This window comes from Alexandromys fortis, unplaced genomic scaffold (assembly GCF_014885135.2).
Source record: "Alexandromys fortis isolate MF-2015 unplaced genomic scaffold, M_Fortis_MF-2015_v1.1 scaffold_193, whole genome shotgun sequence".
NCBI classification, from domain to species: Eukaryota; Metazoa; Chordata; class Mammalia; order Rodentia; family Cricetidae; genus Alexandromys; species Alexandromys fortis.
Genome location: NW_026068083.1, coordinates 691261 through 708620, shown reverse-complemented (window position 1 = coordinate 708620; position 17360 = coordinate 691261). Strand labels below are relative to the sequence as shown.

The 17360-nt window shown below is 48.0% G+C and overlaps 1 protein-coding gene across 1 annotated transcript; it reads left to right on the top strand.

Annotated features, from left to right (window-relative positions):
- The first annotated feature begins 14099 nt into the window (after nt 1-14099).
- On the top strand, nt 14100-16857 carry Fzd8 (frizzled class receptor 8). Its single transcript, XM_050122080.1, has one exon. The coding sequence runs from the start codon at nt 14100-14102 to the stop codon at nt 16152-16154; it is 2055 nt and encodes a 684-aa protein (XP_049978037.1). The 3' UTR covers nt 16155-16857.
- The last annotated feature ends 503 nt before the right edge of the window (nt 16858-17360 follow it).

Here is a 17360-nt window from a genome sequence, read left to right as displayed (position 1 = left end):
TACTGGCTGGCCTTCTGGGTCTCTCACTGGCCGGACTAAATGTTGTGTTTTTACCAGTGTAAATCCCAGAAACCTACCCTTACTAGGATCTACTTTGCTGACCTCTGAAAACTCTTACAAGACATGCGTGTAACTGCAAGCATGTATCTCCATGCTCAGGCATAATGCAATCTCCAGTTAAAGGAAAGGCTGAAACCAGAGCCAGAGAATTGAACCAAGTTCTTCCTTTTCTTTAGTTTGAATATGAATTTCACTTAAGCACATGATATGTATTGTATTTATGTTTGCAAAAATATACCAAAAAAGTTCAAACAGGTTTTAGCAGTCACTCAACCCAGAACTTTTCTTTTTTTGTTTGTTTTGTTTTGTTTTTGTGAAAGGCTCTTACTATGTAACCTTGGCTGCCCTGGTACTCATTGTATAAACCACGCTGGTCTCAAATTTACAGGGATCCACCTGACTCTGCTTCCCAAATTCTGGGATTAAAGGTACGTGTCTCCATACCCAACTTAATCCCGCACCACCTTCTCAGAAGGAACTGCTGATAAGGCATCCACTGGTCCTTGCCCTTGCGTGAAACACTGTGTGCCCAGGAATCTGGAGTCGTTCAAGTTTTGTATATGTCTTGGGACCTATGGAATGTGCTGACTTCAAACTGGATTTTTTTTTCACTTGAAGAATAAAGTCAGACTAGAGAGATTGCTCAACAGCTGAGAGCACTTACTACTCTCCCAGAGAACCATAGTTCAAGTCCTAACACCACGTTAGGCAGTTAACAACTATCTGCAGCTCCAGCTCCAGGGGACTCCAACACCTGTAGGCATTTGTATGCACGCACACACACAGACACAAACATATTAAAAATAGTTTTAAAGTCTTTGTAGGACCATATGCAGGAGTCCCTCCTGTTCTACTTGATGTGCTCAGGAAAACAGGTATTTTGTTATAGTTCTACGGGTCCTCAGCAACACATGATAGCAATTTCTACAATTAAGAGAAACACTGACATAAACCTTGTATATGATACTTCTTTCCCCATCCCTTCTCTTCCTTCTCTTTATTCCTACTAAATAAATATCCAATGTCACTCAGCATGGCATATCTATCAATCTCTGTCTCTCACCTGCAACAGCTCCTCGTGGGACCAGCTGACCCATCAAGATTCCTTACCCCTATGCAGCTCTCTGCCTGGGACCCACTGCCCCCGTGGCCCACTATCCCTGCCGCCGCTCGAGGACCTGCCGTGTTTTATTTTTACCATTACACACTCTACCTCCTCAGCTGAGTTGGCCTGAAATGCTTAGCTCACTCATTAACAATGTAAGGCATGGGAAGTTTTATGTTTTGTTATGTTTTTTAAAATGGGTACGTTTGGAAGCTGTCTGTTATATACATTAATGCCTTAGCTGAAGTAGAGAGTCAAGCCGAATTCACCCCATAGCATCACAGCAAGAGGCTGTGAGAGGGTCAGGACCCTTAACATCATGTCAGGGAGAAATCCCCAGGTGACGCCCTTGAACACGAAGGAAACAAATGTAACCAGACAACAGACAGACTCAAGAGGGTTCTGTTTTCTACAAACTGTAGAATTCTTCTTGCTTCTTAGTACATTTTTTCTTCCTGCCCTCACCCAACCTACAAACCAGCACCTATCAAGTGTATCGGCCACAGCTACCCTAGGAGGAGAACTTGACATAAGCAATGGGGAACAACTTCTGAGACCAAAGGAAACTTCTAACTACAGTCTGTCTATTCATAGCAGGCCTGGGATCTCAGACCAGAGCAGTCACTAGCAGGGACTCGAGGCCTACACCAGCACATAGAATTGACAACCATATTTTACAGGTATCGAGGATTTCATGGAAAAAGAAGTTGAAAAACAAATCAGTAGAATTTCACTTTTTAATATAGTTCTAACTTAAATATTAATTCAGTCAACTACTTTAAATATTTATAAAACATATTGTGAAGAGAAAACCTCAGCATTCTCAGAGTCCACAGAGAGACAGAACAAGACAATGCCAAGCATGAAGCATCCATAGAATCTATCCAACACCTCAAAGGGCAAGATGGGAATGGAATGTGAACCTAAAACTCAGAAGACAGAGAAATCCCCAGCACCCAGCAGCCAAGGAGAAACAGGAATTCAAGAAGGCAAACCAGAAGGGAGGTTAGGGTGGACCTGTTCTACATGCCAGTGGGGAGAAAGACCCTGGAAAGGTTTTTTTTTTTTTTTTTTGTCTTTTTGTCTAAGTAAACAAGAAATGAGAAACACCCCCCCCCCCTTATTGGAAATCTGATGCAACTGTGGACAATCTGAGGACATTGTGTTAAGGAAAACAGGCCAGACTCTGAAAGTCAAATAATAGCCACTTTTTCTCATATGTGCAAAATCCAGATTTAAATATCTTTAAGAAAACCACAAGTGATCAAAATGCAGAGTACAAGTGTCTGCTGTGTGGTGTCCATCCCCAGCTGATACATCTACAAGACAACTGCACCTAACGCTCAGAAATCAATGCAGAAAGGGGGGCAAAAAAAGATTGTAAAACACAGGACAGGGGCTTTGCTGCGAGAATATAAGTAAGGGTGTGTGTGTGTGTGTGTGTGTGTAAAAATATCACAATGAGTTCCATCATTTTGCGTGCTACTAAAAATACTAATTTAAAAAAAAATCTCTGAGACTGGAGATGTAGTTCCGTTGGTAGAGATACCTAGCATGCACAAAGACCTTTGTTCATCCCCAGCAGCAGACAAAAGAACGGTAGCACACAGCTGTAATTCCAGCACTCACGGGGCAGAGTTAGAGAATCAGAAATGACTTATTAAGTAATCGTCCAATACATAGTGAGTTCAAAACCAGCTTGGGACACATTGCACCTGCCTCAGATAAAGTTAAAATAAAATAAATAAAATCTTTAAACGTGCCACTAGTCTGAACAGAGAGAATGGACAATGATTTACTTTTAATTAATTTTGTTCTTTGACAATTTCATACATGCATATGACTTATTCTGATTATCCCCCCTCATCTCCTTCCCTCCCTGTCAATTCCCCTCCTCCCAGATTCATGACTTTTTGTTCTGTGACCCATTTAGTTTAACCAGAGCCATTGGTATGACCAAACTGCAGGCAGTGACTCCCTTTGCCCTTGAATATATCAGCAGCAAATAGCTCAGAGCATGAGATAGGGCCTCCCGAAACCCTTCCCCACCCAAGCCGTACTGCTGACAGGTCTATTTTTGTGCAGTAAACATTCTTTCCATCTCTTCTGCAGCATTCCTGAGCCTTAGAGGGGATGACATAAATGTCTTGTTTAGGACCGAGCACTCACGCATCACTTGTCATGTGTTCTCAGCATCTTGTAGAGACATGGGTGTCTGAATTGACTGTTAGTCTCAGGAAAGGGAGGCTTCTCATACTGAAAATGAGTCTAGTGTTTTTCTATAGGTATGATATTTAGAAGACAGTTTGATGCTATCAATTTAGCTAAACAATATTATTCCATTCCCACCCACCTAGGACCTATGACTGTGGATTTTGAAGATGTTTATAGTACCTGGTATTGTTTTTCTCTTGTGGGTCAGGCCTCAAATTCAGTAAGAATTTGATGTCTTCGTTACTTTTTTTTTATGAGCATTAATGTTTTGCCTGCATGTATGTCTGTGTGAGGGTGTTGGGTCCCCTGGAACTGGAGTTACAGACAGTTGTAAGTTGCCATGTGGGTGCTCAGAATTGAACCCAAGTCCTTTGGATGAGTAGTCAATGTTCCTAACCACTAAGCCATCTCTCCAGGCTGTGTTTGGTTTTTTGTTGTTGTTGTTGTTGTTGTTTTTGTTCTTTTTTGTTTATTTGTTTTTGTTTTTCCTTAGTTATATTTTTCTTTTTTCTTTTTTTTTTTTTAGTTTTTCGAGACAGGGTTTCTCTGTAGCTTTGGAGCCTGTCCTGGCACTAGCTCTTGTAGACCAGGCTGGCCTAGAACTCCGAGAGATCCGCCTGCCTCTGCCTCCCGAGTGCTGGGATTAAAGGCGTGAGCCACCACCGCCCGGCTCCTTAGTTATATTTTAATGCTTCAATAAAACACCACGACCCAGGCAACTTATAAAAAAGCCTTTAACAGTTCCAGGAGTGAGAGTTCATAACCACACAGCAAAGTTATGGCAATAGAGACAGGTGAGAGCTCACCTCATCACAAACTGCACGCAGGAAGCAGAGAGAACGAGCTCAAAATAGGGTCTTGGGGAACTCAAAACCCACTCTCACCTCATGGGCTGGAGATATGATTTGGGAGTTAGGAGTACTTGTTGCTCTTACAGAGGACCCAGGTTTCATTCTCAGAACATGTGTGGTCGTTCACAACCATACTTAACCCCAACTCCAAGGATTCTGATCCCCACTTCAGTCCTCCATGGACACCATGCACATGCTACATATATGTAGACAAAACACTCACACAAATATGATCAAATCCAATGAAAAAAAAATATTTTTTTAAATATTTGTCCCTAAATTCTGGCCCTCATGACCCTTTTCTAGGCCCACACCATCCCAACTAGTCCCTGGCCTGGCTGCTAGGCCCTGTACCCAACCCCAGAGGACTTCAACCACTGAGGCAACAGTGAGCTTGGGTTTTAGAACTGACAGTCCCCCTAGGCACTGAGACAGCTTTAGGAAGCCTTGGGATTTGATTCAGTCACCTTGAAGAGCAGCCAGGCAGCACTTGGTGAGTTTCAGGGGGAATACGCACTATACTGCAGTCATTCTTTCTCTGGGTATCTCCTTAGGGATACTCCTGAAGCTCGGGATGGTGGTCTGTTCACAGAGTTTCTGCCACCCTGTCTGCGTGGTGGGTGAAGAAACTCCTCCTCAGTCATGGAGCCGAGGATTAGGTGTGGAGTATCATGACCATGTAAACTTTTATCCACATTGATATTGAGTTTATAAAACTGTCTATTAAATGAGAGGTATGAGATCCCCTGTAAATGTTTCAAAATCTTTTCAAACAATATCACTTAGAGCAGAAAGATAGAACACTTGCCTCACCTAGCACACCTGAAGCTCTGGGATCCATTCTCAAATCAACAAAAGAACCAAGAATAGGGAGGCTGGAGAGATGCTCCACAGTTAATAGAGCTTGCTGCTTTTTTCAGAGGACCCAATAGGTCCCCAGCACCCAGGACAAGTGACTCACAACAGCTTGTATCTTTAGATCCAGGGGAGGCAATGACCTCTTTTGACCTCTGTGAATACTTGTACATATGTGGACATACGGAGAAACATAAATACACATAATTTTTACATCATTTTAAAAAAGACAAACAAGAATAGAGTTTGTGTACAAATAAATATATAAAATTACCCAAAGGTCCAAAGGTATTTGAAATAGAACATATGTCTGGAAATGAGTGAAGGGCAGGATTGCAGGATATTGGTCATGCTTGTGAAGTTTTGTGTTAAGGAAGATGAATATGAAACAACTATGTCAAAATATTTACAGCTTAAATATGACTTGTATAATTTGTTTTAATTTCCATGTGTCTGTGACTTTTCAGTTGTTGTGTTTTGCACCCTATGTATGTGTGTATTTACAGGAGCACTTACATGAGTAGGTATGTGACCAAAGATAAACCTCAGGTATAATTCCACTTTAGGTGCCATTAATCTTGTATTTTTTGAATCTCTGACAGAGTAAGGTGAGGACAAACAAGGACTTTATAAACCCCAGGTTGTAAAACAAGATACAAGGCATCTGATAGACTTTTTGTTAAGACTAAAAGCTTTTTGAACCAATGAAGCTAATATTAGAAAATGTGGCTTTGATTTGCGGGTTGTGCAGCCCCTCATTCTGACTGCAGAACTGAGCAGGCCTATCCTTGGCCACTGGCAGTGCTGTGTCTGGTTCTGAGCAAACAGAACTCCCAGAAGAAGAGCAGAGTGGGCCAAGGCACTACCAACGGCTCCTCCCTAAACCACAGCCTACCCAGGCTACCATACCAGCAGAGCTGGGAGCTGCCAGGAGCTCACGCCAGTGGAGATGTTTCTTCTAGAAGATGGGTGGAGGCGCTCCAAAATTATGTCCCCTGTGCTAAACCAGAACCCTCAGCATTGGCTTGCGGTGAGAGATCGGCATTTGCAGGGGTTCTTCCAAATAAAACAGCTATGCCATGCCTGTGGATAGCTGAGTGTTTTCTGAGACCTCCAAGAGGAAGCATACAGAGCAAAGACAGTCTTCCTGACCCAAGAAGCGTATCAGATGCCATGGATGCCATCCGGGCTGATGTGTTTGAAGGTCTGTGCTATCAGAATAAACTCCACCGTGGTTTCTGAGATTTGTCTCCTAATTTGAACTTAAAACTTTGTAGCTTTGGGTATATGTGTTTGTTTGACCTTCAGGGTTTCACTAAAAATGAAGTCCTGTTGGGTGCAAGCACTGTGGTCTAAAGCTAGGTTCCCAAAGTGTCAGTGGCTTTCATCAAAGGGGGGGTCACTGAATGTCAGAGTTACCAAAATCTGACAACATTCTGAGGCTTCTGATTACACAACCATAAAATTAATCCAAAATCCAACACATAATGAATCTGAGCTGTTTCAGCAGCCCTGGCATAGGATCCATCTCTAGGAGGTCTCTGCGGTCTTGGTTGCACATACACAGCCTCCGTGGTTTACACCGTGAGTGCCATCACACCTGTCAGCAAATAGCATCTGAAACAATGTCGCTAGGTTTGAGACTATTGTAGTCAGAGTGGCAATTGTGTCACAGTAAGTATAAGAAGAAGCACGTTTTGGCGGGAGTGAGCACCATGTGTGTATGTATGCATGTAGAGGCCACACCACCTTAGACAGGAGCCAGCCACCTTGCTTTTTGAGGCAGGTTCTCTCACTGATCAGGAGTTCACCAGTTACTGTAGGCTGGCTGGCCAGCGAAGCCCAGGGATCCGTGTATCTCCACCTCCTAAGTTTTGGAATTACAAATGTAAACCACCAAGACAAAACGTGTGTGTGTGTGTGTGTGTGTGTGTGTGTGTTGATGGATAGAACTCAGTCTATAAAGATCCTGACTTTATAGCCTGAGCTGTCGCCCCAGCCATGGAAAAGGCATACTAAATTTATGACAAGAGCCTAGAGATCACAAGGATTCCAGTGGGAAACAGAATGACTAAGAATCAACAAGGTGACCCCAAAAGGTGACACTTTGAATTCTTTCTTTTTAGCCCTCAAAACAACAACAGATCCTCCTGAAACACACATTGGTGAGACAAGTCTTCCTGTGCAAGGCAGCTCCTCACTGAGGCAACTCAACCAAGGGCACAGACTCAACCAGGTGCAAACACAAGCAAGTGCTTCTGCCCAGGAAAAACCACAGCTATCGTACGAGCGCCCTGGATAAAGGCAGTTTATCTTCAGCTACTCCCCCACACACCTGGGCCTCTTCTCCCTCGATGACTGAGCAGCAGCCAGGCCTGATTTGACCCTGGTTCAGCCTCTAGGAACGTTTACTTGTCTCCTATCATCTTTCCTATGTGAATGACGACCCAACAGCTTTGCGGCCGAATAGCTACAGCCATCCCACGTGAGTTCCATGTAAAAGAAAACGTCACAACCACGTGACACTTAGCACCAGCCTGATACCGAGTTGGAGGCACTGTTTGGGAACACTTAGGAGATATGGGCTGCTGGAAAAGTGTGCCGCTTAGGGGAGTTTATTGTTTCCTGCTTCTCCTCCAGCTGCCATGTCTGATGTTTGCAGTCTTACCTTCCTGCCACGATGGACTCTTGCCCCTCTGGGACCATAAGGCAAAGAAACCTTTGCTTCTGCCCTTAGTCGTGGTGTTCCATCCCAGCAACAGAAAGAAAGAATTAATGCAAATAGATGTGGCCACATGTCTAGCCGCTTCTGGGATTGTCTGGCCTGTACATCGTCCTCCTCTCCACCACACACGACCTTCTCAGTCACTTTTCCTTAGCTTGTAACTAGTTTAATACTTCTGTGTCAACATGCAATACCAGAGGATGACTTAATGTCACAGGCAGTGAATGGGCAGCTTAGAAAAAAACCAGAGGACTGTTCCATCAAGGATACTTGATGGAGTTTTAAGGTTGGTTAGTTCTGTGGCCTCCAAACTGCAAGCAAGACCTTATCCTCCTTTCCCAGCCCTTCTTTTTGGCAAAAACCACAGGTGCTCAATCAGAAGGACACCGTGGGGGCAGTGGGTTTGGTCATCCCAATCAAAGAGAAAGACATAAACCAGGAAATGGAGCAGCCAAAATACCTGAGTAATCTCTGATAACACAGGAAGGGGAAGGTAGCTAAGCCATAATCTGCCCTTTGGTAATTTCTTTCTCTCAATGCGAAAACTAAAAATATACAAAATAACACACATTAGATGTTAGCAAGGTAATTTTTTCCTCTGGTGTGTGTGCGTGTGTCTGCATGTGTGTGTGTTTATTCTTTGGGGGCCCAGCACCCAGCTTCCAAATAAATACGTGGAGATTTATTCTTACTTCTGAATGGCCAGCCATAGCTTAGCTTGCTTCTAGCCAGCTTTTCGAACATAAATTACCTGTTTCCTCTTCTATGTTTTGCCTCTAGTCTTTTCTTCTTTCTTTATTCTATATGTCTTTCTTGCCTTCTTACTCTGTGGCAGGGTGTGTGACTGGGTGACTGGCTCCTTGCATACCCCTGTCCTCTTTTTCTCGCTCCTCGCTTTTCTCTGTCCCATCTCTGGAGCCTAAATTTGTCCTCCTTCTCTTTTGTCTCTCTGCCTGCAAGCCCCACCTATCCCTCTCTGGCCTTGCTCACGGCCAATCAAGTGTTTTAGGCAGGCAAAGGAACACAGCTTTACAGAGTTAAACAAATGCATCATAAAAGAATGCAGCACATCTTTGTATCATTAAACACATATTCCACAGCATAAACAAATGTAATACATTTTAAACTAAATTTCACAAGGGGTGTGCATGTGAATGTGTCTACATGTGTGCAGGTGTGTGCCCTTGTTTGCACACATGGTGGAGGCCAGAGATTGATATCAGAATACCTTTTTCTTTTCCTTTTGATGAGCTAGGATCTTTTTCACTAAACCAGAATCTCAGTATTTTGCCTAGACTGGCTGCCCAGTGAGCCCCTATGATCTGCCTGTCCCTGTTTCCAGTCATTGAGGTTAAAGGCACATGGCAACATCCAACATAAGGGAATTTTTCCAAGGACAAAATTTAGCTTGTTATATTTTTCAACTTTCAAAATGTGTTGTTTGAGAATTTCATATATGGATCTGGTATGTTTTGCCCAAATCCTCTTCCCATTCTCTCCTGTCCAACTTGTCTGAATCTCCCACCATCATCACACACTCATTTGAAACAGTGTTGTCAGTACCTCCGTGGCTGCAGGACAGTCCACAGGAACACGGAGAGCAGCCTGTCAGAGATGGCGACTCTCTCCCTTCCCTAACAGCCAACCCATAGCTCCTCAGCTGTAGGTAAGATTTCATGCAGATATCCCCCACCTGTGGCGGGATTTTGGCTGGCTGGCTCTTATGTATTTCTTGTGCACACAGTCACACCCACTATGAGTGCATGTGTGCGCATCCTCGCCATGACCAGAAGATACTATCTCCCAGCAGTTCTCAGCTACCTCTGACTCTTGTGATTGTTCTGCCCACTCTTCTGGGATAATCCCTGAGCCTTGAATAGACCAGGTATTAAATAGATGTTCTATTTAGAGATGAGCACTTCACAGTCTTCTCTTCTCTGCACCAAGGTGCACCACTGTTTGCAGTAGGTGGCAATTAATACAGAGCCCACAACTGACCGATCATCTATTTTCAGGAAACCTCAAAAATAGAAGCTCGTTGGTATCAAAGTTTTCTTCAACGTTTTGTTTTATTTTTTCAAGACAGGGTTTCTCTGAGTAACCCTGGCCGTCCTGGAACTCCCTCTGTAGACCAGAATGGCCTCAAATTCAGAGATTCCACCTGCCTCTGCCTCCCGAGTGCTAGGATTAAAACCGAGTGCCATCAGTACCCAGCAACTTATGCCATTCTTAATTCATGACCCTAATGAAGATATCCTGTTCAACTAGGGCTACTGGCCAGTGATGATGCTTAGAAGTTCATTTCTTTGTGTGTTGGAGGAGATGCAGAAAGTGGGCATACATGCTCAGGTGTGTGTGGTGTGTGTGTGTGTTTGCAAGTGTGTTCTGTATGTACTTGTTCTCATACATGCATATATGTGTGGAGTTCAATATTGAGTATCTCCTCAATGTCTCTCCCACCAAACCTGGAGTTTATCAGTTTAGCTGAGTTGGTTGGCCAGTACCTTCAGGGATCCACCATCTCTGCCCTCTACTGCCCCTGCCTAGCTTTTCTCTGGGTGCCTGGGGATATGTACTCAGATTTTAATGTTTGTTAGGAGGTACTGTACCAACTGAGCCATCTCCCCACCTTTCAAATCTCATATTTTAATACATCAAATGTGTAGCCAACACTATTAGTGTTCCCCTTTCCACGTCTTTGTCACCAGAGTACAGCTGTTGCACTTTTTAAAATCATTGTTTTCTTACACACGTGTGTGTAATGATTTTGGTTTCTCTTATTGTGCCTGCCTTTTTATATGTTCACCTGGCTCCAGACACTACTCTTCTTACTCTGAAATACTAAGTAGCCCTTTAATAATATTGTTAAATGCTATTATTGTATTTTCTCAATTAAAATAAATTTCCATTCATTTTTTTTTTTTTACATGTGGCTTGATGTCTCAAATCAGTTATCTTCAAATAGCCCATGGTTTTGGAAAGTCTGAACTTTTATCTGCTTGTTATTTCATGTGAACTTAATATTCTTACCCAAACTTTCCACATTCCACGTCCTCAAGCTTCATTTTGTCTCTAAAAAAAATTTAAATGCCAATCGAAAGCCAAAATCAACGATTTTCAGCCTCAGTTTTCAAATGTCAGTTTGTTTTACCTAACTCTATTCAATTTATATACTGTAATTCTAAACTTCAGTATTTGACATTTCTCTGCTGAAGAAAAACAGTAGAAACTTCGCCAGTAGTGTGGCTTTTGGAAAGTTGGCTCCTCCCACCTGCGGTCTTTGCGCGGGGGGGTAGGGTGGGGTGTCCTGGCTTCCTGCGCCTGCGCAGTCCTTTAGAGGTGCTGCCTTCGCTTAAGACTTAAGCCCAGGTCCCAGATCCGTGTAGTTCCTGCGCCCAGTACGGTGGGGGGCAACCCTGTGGGCACCCTGAAAATGCAGGTCTAGGTGGCTTTCCACGTTAGAACTCTGGTACTGAAACTCCAAAGAAGGGAGGGATCGACTGAAAAGTAAACAATAACAAAGTAAAGGCTTGGCTTTTTCTTCTGGCCCGTTTTCTGCTGAATCAGCTAACTTCGCAGACACTTTGTATTCTGGATTCTAGAAGAATTTAGTTCTTGTTTCCAAGAGTAGACAATGTGCTTTCACTATGTGAAGATGCTAAGTAAATTTCAACTTTAAAATGATAAATAAAAAAAATGGTGGGATGTGCCTATTAACCGAGCAGTCTTGCATGCTGAGGGCAAAATCCTGCTGGAAACCGCAGAGGCAGTGTTTCTGCAAGCCTACAGAAGGCGCTATTCCTAGAGTCTGCTGCACTGAGCCGCAGAGAACAAGAGGAAGACAGGGTACTTTAACTTACAATACACCAAGGTCGCTAAGTTTCTTTGGCCACAAGGTTGTTTTTATATAGATAACTGCCATCTCCCCCCCCCCCCCGCCACACACACACACACTCTACCACCACAAGTCCACCCCCAAAGAACCTGCATGGCCTTGAATGGACCTGCAGTCCGCCTCTGCCTCTACTCCTGCGAAACTTTTGTTCTTTATTTCCACTTGTTCCTCATATGAAATCGGACAAAGAGCAAAAATCCTGAAACAAAAAAGAAAGGAAGAAAAAGAGGAAGGGGGAAGAGGGGAAGAGAAAGACAGGGAAGAGAGGAAGAGGCGGGGAAGAAGGAAGGGAAGGAAAAAGAAGGAGAGAGAGAGAGAGAGAGAGAGAGAGAGAGAGAGAGAGAGAGAGAGAGAGAGAGAGAGAGAGAGAGAGAGCCCGCGCAACCGCCACCGCCACCCTCCTGGCTATCTGAAATGCTTATTCCCGAGATTACAGTAATTACAGCCGCAGCATGAGTTCCATACAAGCGCTAAATGAAACAGCACATCAATTAAAAAATAAACACTCCATTCTAGGAGAAAGACAACCCCCTGGGATGTCCTAACAAGCGTAAATGAACCTGCCAAGCCCTGGCCCCTCACACCCCCCTCCCTTCTTAAGGTGGACGCTGAAAGCGCTGGCGGCTACAGAATGCTACTCAGATTCTGGGTGTTGAGCGCTGTAAGGTCCCCGCGTCCCCGCTAGGGCGCAGCCCCGCCTCTCACAGCAAAAAAGGAGGCGCTTGCAAACACATGTTAAGTTTTTAGATAGGTGGCGTATGGTCTTAAAAGTAGCAAGCAAGCGAAGTGGGAATGCAGTGGTAGTTGTCAGTGTGTCTGTCTTATTAGTTTGTGTTTGAAAGGAGGAACTGGGTCCACGTGCTTCACATATTTATATATTTTGTCTCAACCAAAGATCAACCTCCCCAATGACATCTGTTTTGATCACTCCCACTTTCTAAGCAAGGAATTGAGATGCCCCAGCTCACACAGCAATGAACACTTAAGCTCTTTGCACGGAGGCAGGGCTCCTAAACACTCCCTTGACCAAACCTGATCATCTAGCTGCAACAGAAGTCGCACTATTCCCAATTCTCCAAGTCTGAAAAGACCTTGTTATGAGAATTCCAAAAGGGCATCCCTCCCCAAATACCCCAGCTTCGGGTCTGGATCAGCCTTGGAGCCCTCCTTGAGCTTCCAAGGCCCTCCAGAACCAGCAAGTATTGTCCATGGACCGAGACTAGCTGGATCTTAACAGGTTCGGAGAGTCGTGGGAGGTGCAACTCACTATCAAAACCCTGTCCCAGTACCCAGGTACAGACTCGGAGAAATGCGACCAAGATCTCTGAAGCACAGAGCTCTGTGGAGACAGTCTAGGTAAAAGCACAATTGGTGCGGTCAGTCCCAAGGTGACTAAACTCTCCACCCGCCCAAAGCCTTAAAACCAGTCGCCAAACTACGGACTTCCTTAAGGAAGGCAGACCCTTGAGAGCGCATAGACTCCGCCCTGTCACCCAGTGATTGGTGATTCCAGAAGGGGGCGGAGATCAAGTACAGGCTGTATAAATATTCATGAGCCGGCCTGGAGGCGCAAGCCGACCGAAGCCGGGAAGTTGGGCGAAGGGAGAAGCTCCTGCGGAGGTGGAGGCGGCTGCTGGCGCGGACCACGGCCCTCAGGTGTCCCCTCCGCCTTTTGCTCTGTATTTGTTTTTCGGTCTCGCAAGAAGGCACAGCCTGCACACCCTACCCGACTGTGGCCAGAACGCGACGCGGACTTTCGCTGGCGGCAGATGCAGGAGGACCGACTGGGACCGACGCGGGAGTGAGGAGGCGGCGGCGGCCTGATCAGCGGAGGGCCCGGAACTCTGGCTGTGGCGGTGGGGCCTGGGACGGACATGAACCCTCGGGGCCCGGAGAGGGGCCGCTAGGTCTGACCCCAGAGGCGAGCGGCCAGGCACAGCCATCTTGACTGCGGCCCGAAAGGAAACTTGCTGCGCGCCGCCCTCTGAGCCTTCGCTGCTGGGCGCCACGCGAAGTGGCTGGGCGTGCAGGAGGACCTGCGTGAGCTCTGGACGATGAACCCAAGGGCCACCACTTTGCTCCGGGAGGGTTGAGTGCGACCCGGAGGGCGTAGGACAGACCCTGTGGAACTGTGGCGCGCCTGCGGTCACCCTTGCCCCAGGAGAGGCACGGAGGTGGGGGGAGGGCCGGCCGACTTCTGCCTAGGCTTGCGACCCTGCTGCCACAAACGCTGCCCAGAAAGGGCTAGATTGTTGGCAGATTCTCGGCTCCTCAGGGAGAAGCAGCACAAGACCCGCTGGTCGCCTGCTTTCCCTTTCCTCCGATTCCTCTCTGGGTCCCCTAGGGCCCTTCTGCGCGCCGTCTAGAGGAGGACGTGGGGCCGCGGCGCGCAGCATGGAGTGGGGTTACCTGTTGGAAGTGACCTCGCTGCTAGCCGCCTTGGCGCTGCTGCAGCGCTCGAGCGGCGCCGCCGCCGCTTCGGCCAAGGATCTGGCATGCCAAGAGATCACTGTGCCGCTGTGCAAGGGCATCGGCTACAACTACACCTACATGCCCAACCAGTTCAACCACGACACACAAGATGAGGCGGGCCTGGAAGTGCACCAGTTCTGGCCCCTGGTGGAGATCCAGTGCTCCCCCGACCTCAAGTTCTTTCTGTGCAGCATGTACACGCCCATCTGCCTGGAAGACTACAAGAAGCCTCTGCCGCCTTGCCGCTCGGTGTGCGAACGCGCCAAGGCCGGCTGCGCGCCGCTCATGCGCCAGTACGGCTTCGCTTGGCCTGACCGCATGCGCTGCGATCGGCTGCCGGAGCAGGGCAACCCCGACACTCTGTGCATGGACTACAACCGCACCGACCTCACCACGGCCGCGCCCAGCCCACCGCGCCGCCTGCCGCCGCCGCCGCCCGGCGAGCAGCCGCCCTCAGGCAGCGGGCACGGCCGTCCGCCAGGGGCCAGGCCCCCACACCGTGGCGGCGGCAGCAGGGGCGGCGGGGACACGGCGGCTGTGCCCCCCTCGCGCGGCGGGAAGGCGAGGCCCCCTAGTGGTGGCGCCGCTCCTTGCGAGCCTGGGTGCCAGTGCCGCGCGCCGATGGTGAGCGTGTCCAACGAACGCCACCCGCTCTACAACCGCGTCAAGACGGGTCAGATCGCCAACTGTGCGCTGCCCTGCCACAACCCCTTTTTTAGTCAGGATGAGCGCGCCTTCACCGTCTTCTGGATCGGCCTGTGGTCGGTGCTCTGCTTCGTCTCCACCTTCGCCACCGTCTCCACCTTCCTCATCGATATGGAGCGCTTCAAGTACCCGGAACGGCCCATCATCTTCCTCTCCGCCTGCTACCTCTTCGTATCAGTCGGCTACCTGGTGCGCCTGGTGGCAGGGCACGAGAAAGTGGCCTGCAGCGGTGGCGCTCCGGGTGCGGGAGGAGCTGGGGGTGCTGGCGGCGCCGCTGCTGCTGGCGCGGGGGCGGCGGGAGCGGGGGCGAGCGGCCCGGGCGCGCGCGGCGAGTACGAGGAGCTGGGAGCAGTGGAGCAGCACGTGCGCTATGAGACCACCGGCCCCGCGCTGTGCACGGTGGTCTTCCTCCTTGTTTATTTCTTTGGTATGGCCAGCTCCATCTGGTGGGTAATCCTGTCGCTCACGTGGTTCCTGGCGGCTGGCATGAAGTGGGGCAACGAGGCCATCGCGGGCTACTCACAGTACTTCCACCTGGCCGCGTGGCTAGTGCCCAGCGTCAAGTCCATCGCGGTGTTGGCGCTCAGCTCCGTGGACGGCGACCCGGTGGCGGGCATCTGCTACGTGGGAAACCAGAGCCTCGACAACCTGCGCGGCTTCGTGCTAGCGCCGCTGGTCATCTACCTCTTCATTGGCACCATGTTTCTGTTGGCTGGTTTCGTGTCCCTATTCCGAATCCGCTCAGTTATCAAGCAGCAAGGAGGCCCAACCAAGACGCACAAGCTAGAGAAGCTCATGATCCGCCTGGGCCTTTTCACCGTGCTCTACACGGTGCCCGCCGCCGTCGTTGTCGCCTGCCTTTTCTATGAACAGCACAACCGTCCTCGCTGGGAGGCCACTCACAACTGCCCATGCCTTCGGGACCTGCAGCCTGACCAGGCGCGCAGGCCGGATTACGCGGTCTTCATGCTCAAGTACTTCATGTGCCTGGTGGTTGGCATCACGTCGGGCGTGTGGGTCTGGTCCGGCAAGACTCTGGAGTCCTGGCGCGCGCTGTGCACCCGCTGCTGCTGGGCCAGCAAGGGCGCAGCAGTAGGCGCGGGAGCCGGAGGCAGCGGCCCGGGGGGCGGCGGCCCCGGGCCAGGCGGGGGTGGGGGACCCGGTGGAGGCGGGGGATCTCTCTACAGCGACGTCAGCACCGGCCTGACGTGGCGATCTGGCACGGCCAGCTCCATGTCTTACCCTAAACAGATGCCATTGTCCCAGGTCTGAACCCTGAGCGGACGCCCAGAAGGGGCGGAGAGGGGTGGGGGATGGGGGAGCCCGAGGGCGGCTTAGGGACCCCAGACAGGCCGGGGTTCCCACCCCTCCACCGTGTTGATTGCTATTAGCATGATAATGAACTCTTAATGGTATCCATTAGCCGCTGGGACTTAAATGACTCCCTTAGAACAAAGTACCTGGCATTGAAGCCTCCCAGACCCAGCCCCTCCCCTCCGACGCTCCGGAGCGCCTCCCCCAGGCGATGGTTTCAGTCTGCTAGGAGAGTTGGAACCCTCCTGGGTACCCTGGCTGAGCCTTGAGGTCAAGCTGCAGACTTCACCCGAGGGACCGCTTCACCCTCAACCCCGCCTGCATAAATTCACTCCTCACACCCTGGAGGAGGACGACTGCTACCTTGTAGGATTGCACGGTTTGGGTATTCCTAATGACCAGGCAGAGGCCTTAAATAAACAAGAGATGTCTTAATTATACACCCCAAGTAAATACGGGTTTCTTACATTAGAGGATGTATTTATATAATTATTTGTTAAATTGTAAAAAAAGAAAAAAGAAAAGAAAAGAAAAAGTGTAAAATATGTATATATCCAAAGATATACAACGTGTACATTATCTGTAAAAAGTTTAGAGGCTTCCCCTGTAAGAACAAATATAAGTATTCTATTTTGTCAATAAAATGACTTTTGATAAATGATTTAAATACCACCCTGTCCCCCTTATGCTTGCTGAGGACATGTGGGGAAATGGACATTTTCTGGCTTGCCCTTCTGTGCACTGACTTTAGGCATGGACACAATTACCTGTTAACCTCTAGTTCTTCGGCTGTTAGCAAAGTAAATGTCATTGTTGAATTGAAATCAGAATCGCGTTTTTGCACCTTCCCCCAAAGATGGTGTTTTTCATGGTCTCTCTTTGCTGACCTGTGAGTGACAGACAGCTCACCTTGGCATGTGTGGTGTGAGTGGATGGACAGTTTGCAAAGGCTGCCATTCCACCCAGCCTGTTTATTTGGCTGATATAATGTCGCTTAAAATTTGAAACAGCAGCCCTATGTAAGTGTCTCCAGTCTGTGATTTTTTGAAAGTCCTGACCTTTTACAGACCTGGCCACACTCTAAAATTTGGAGGTTAGTATTTGAAGCCACGGGTCACCTCTACTCTGAAAGTCACTTCACAATCTGGTGTAGCAGAGCAGGTG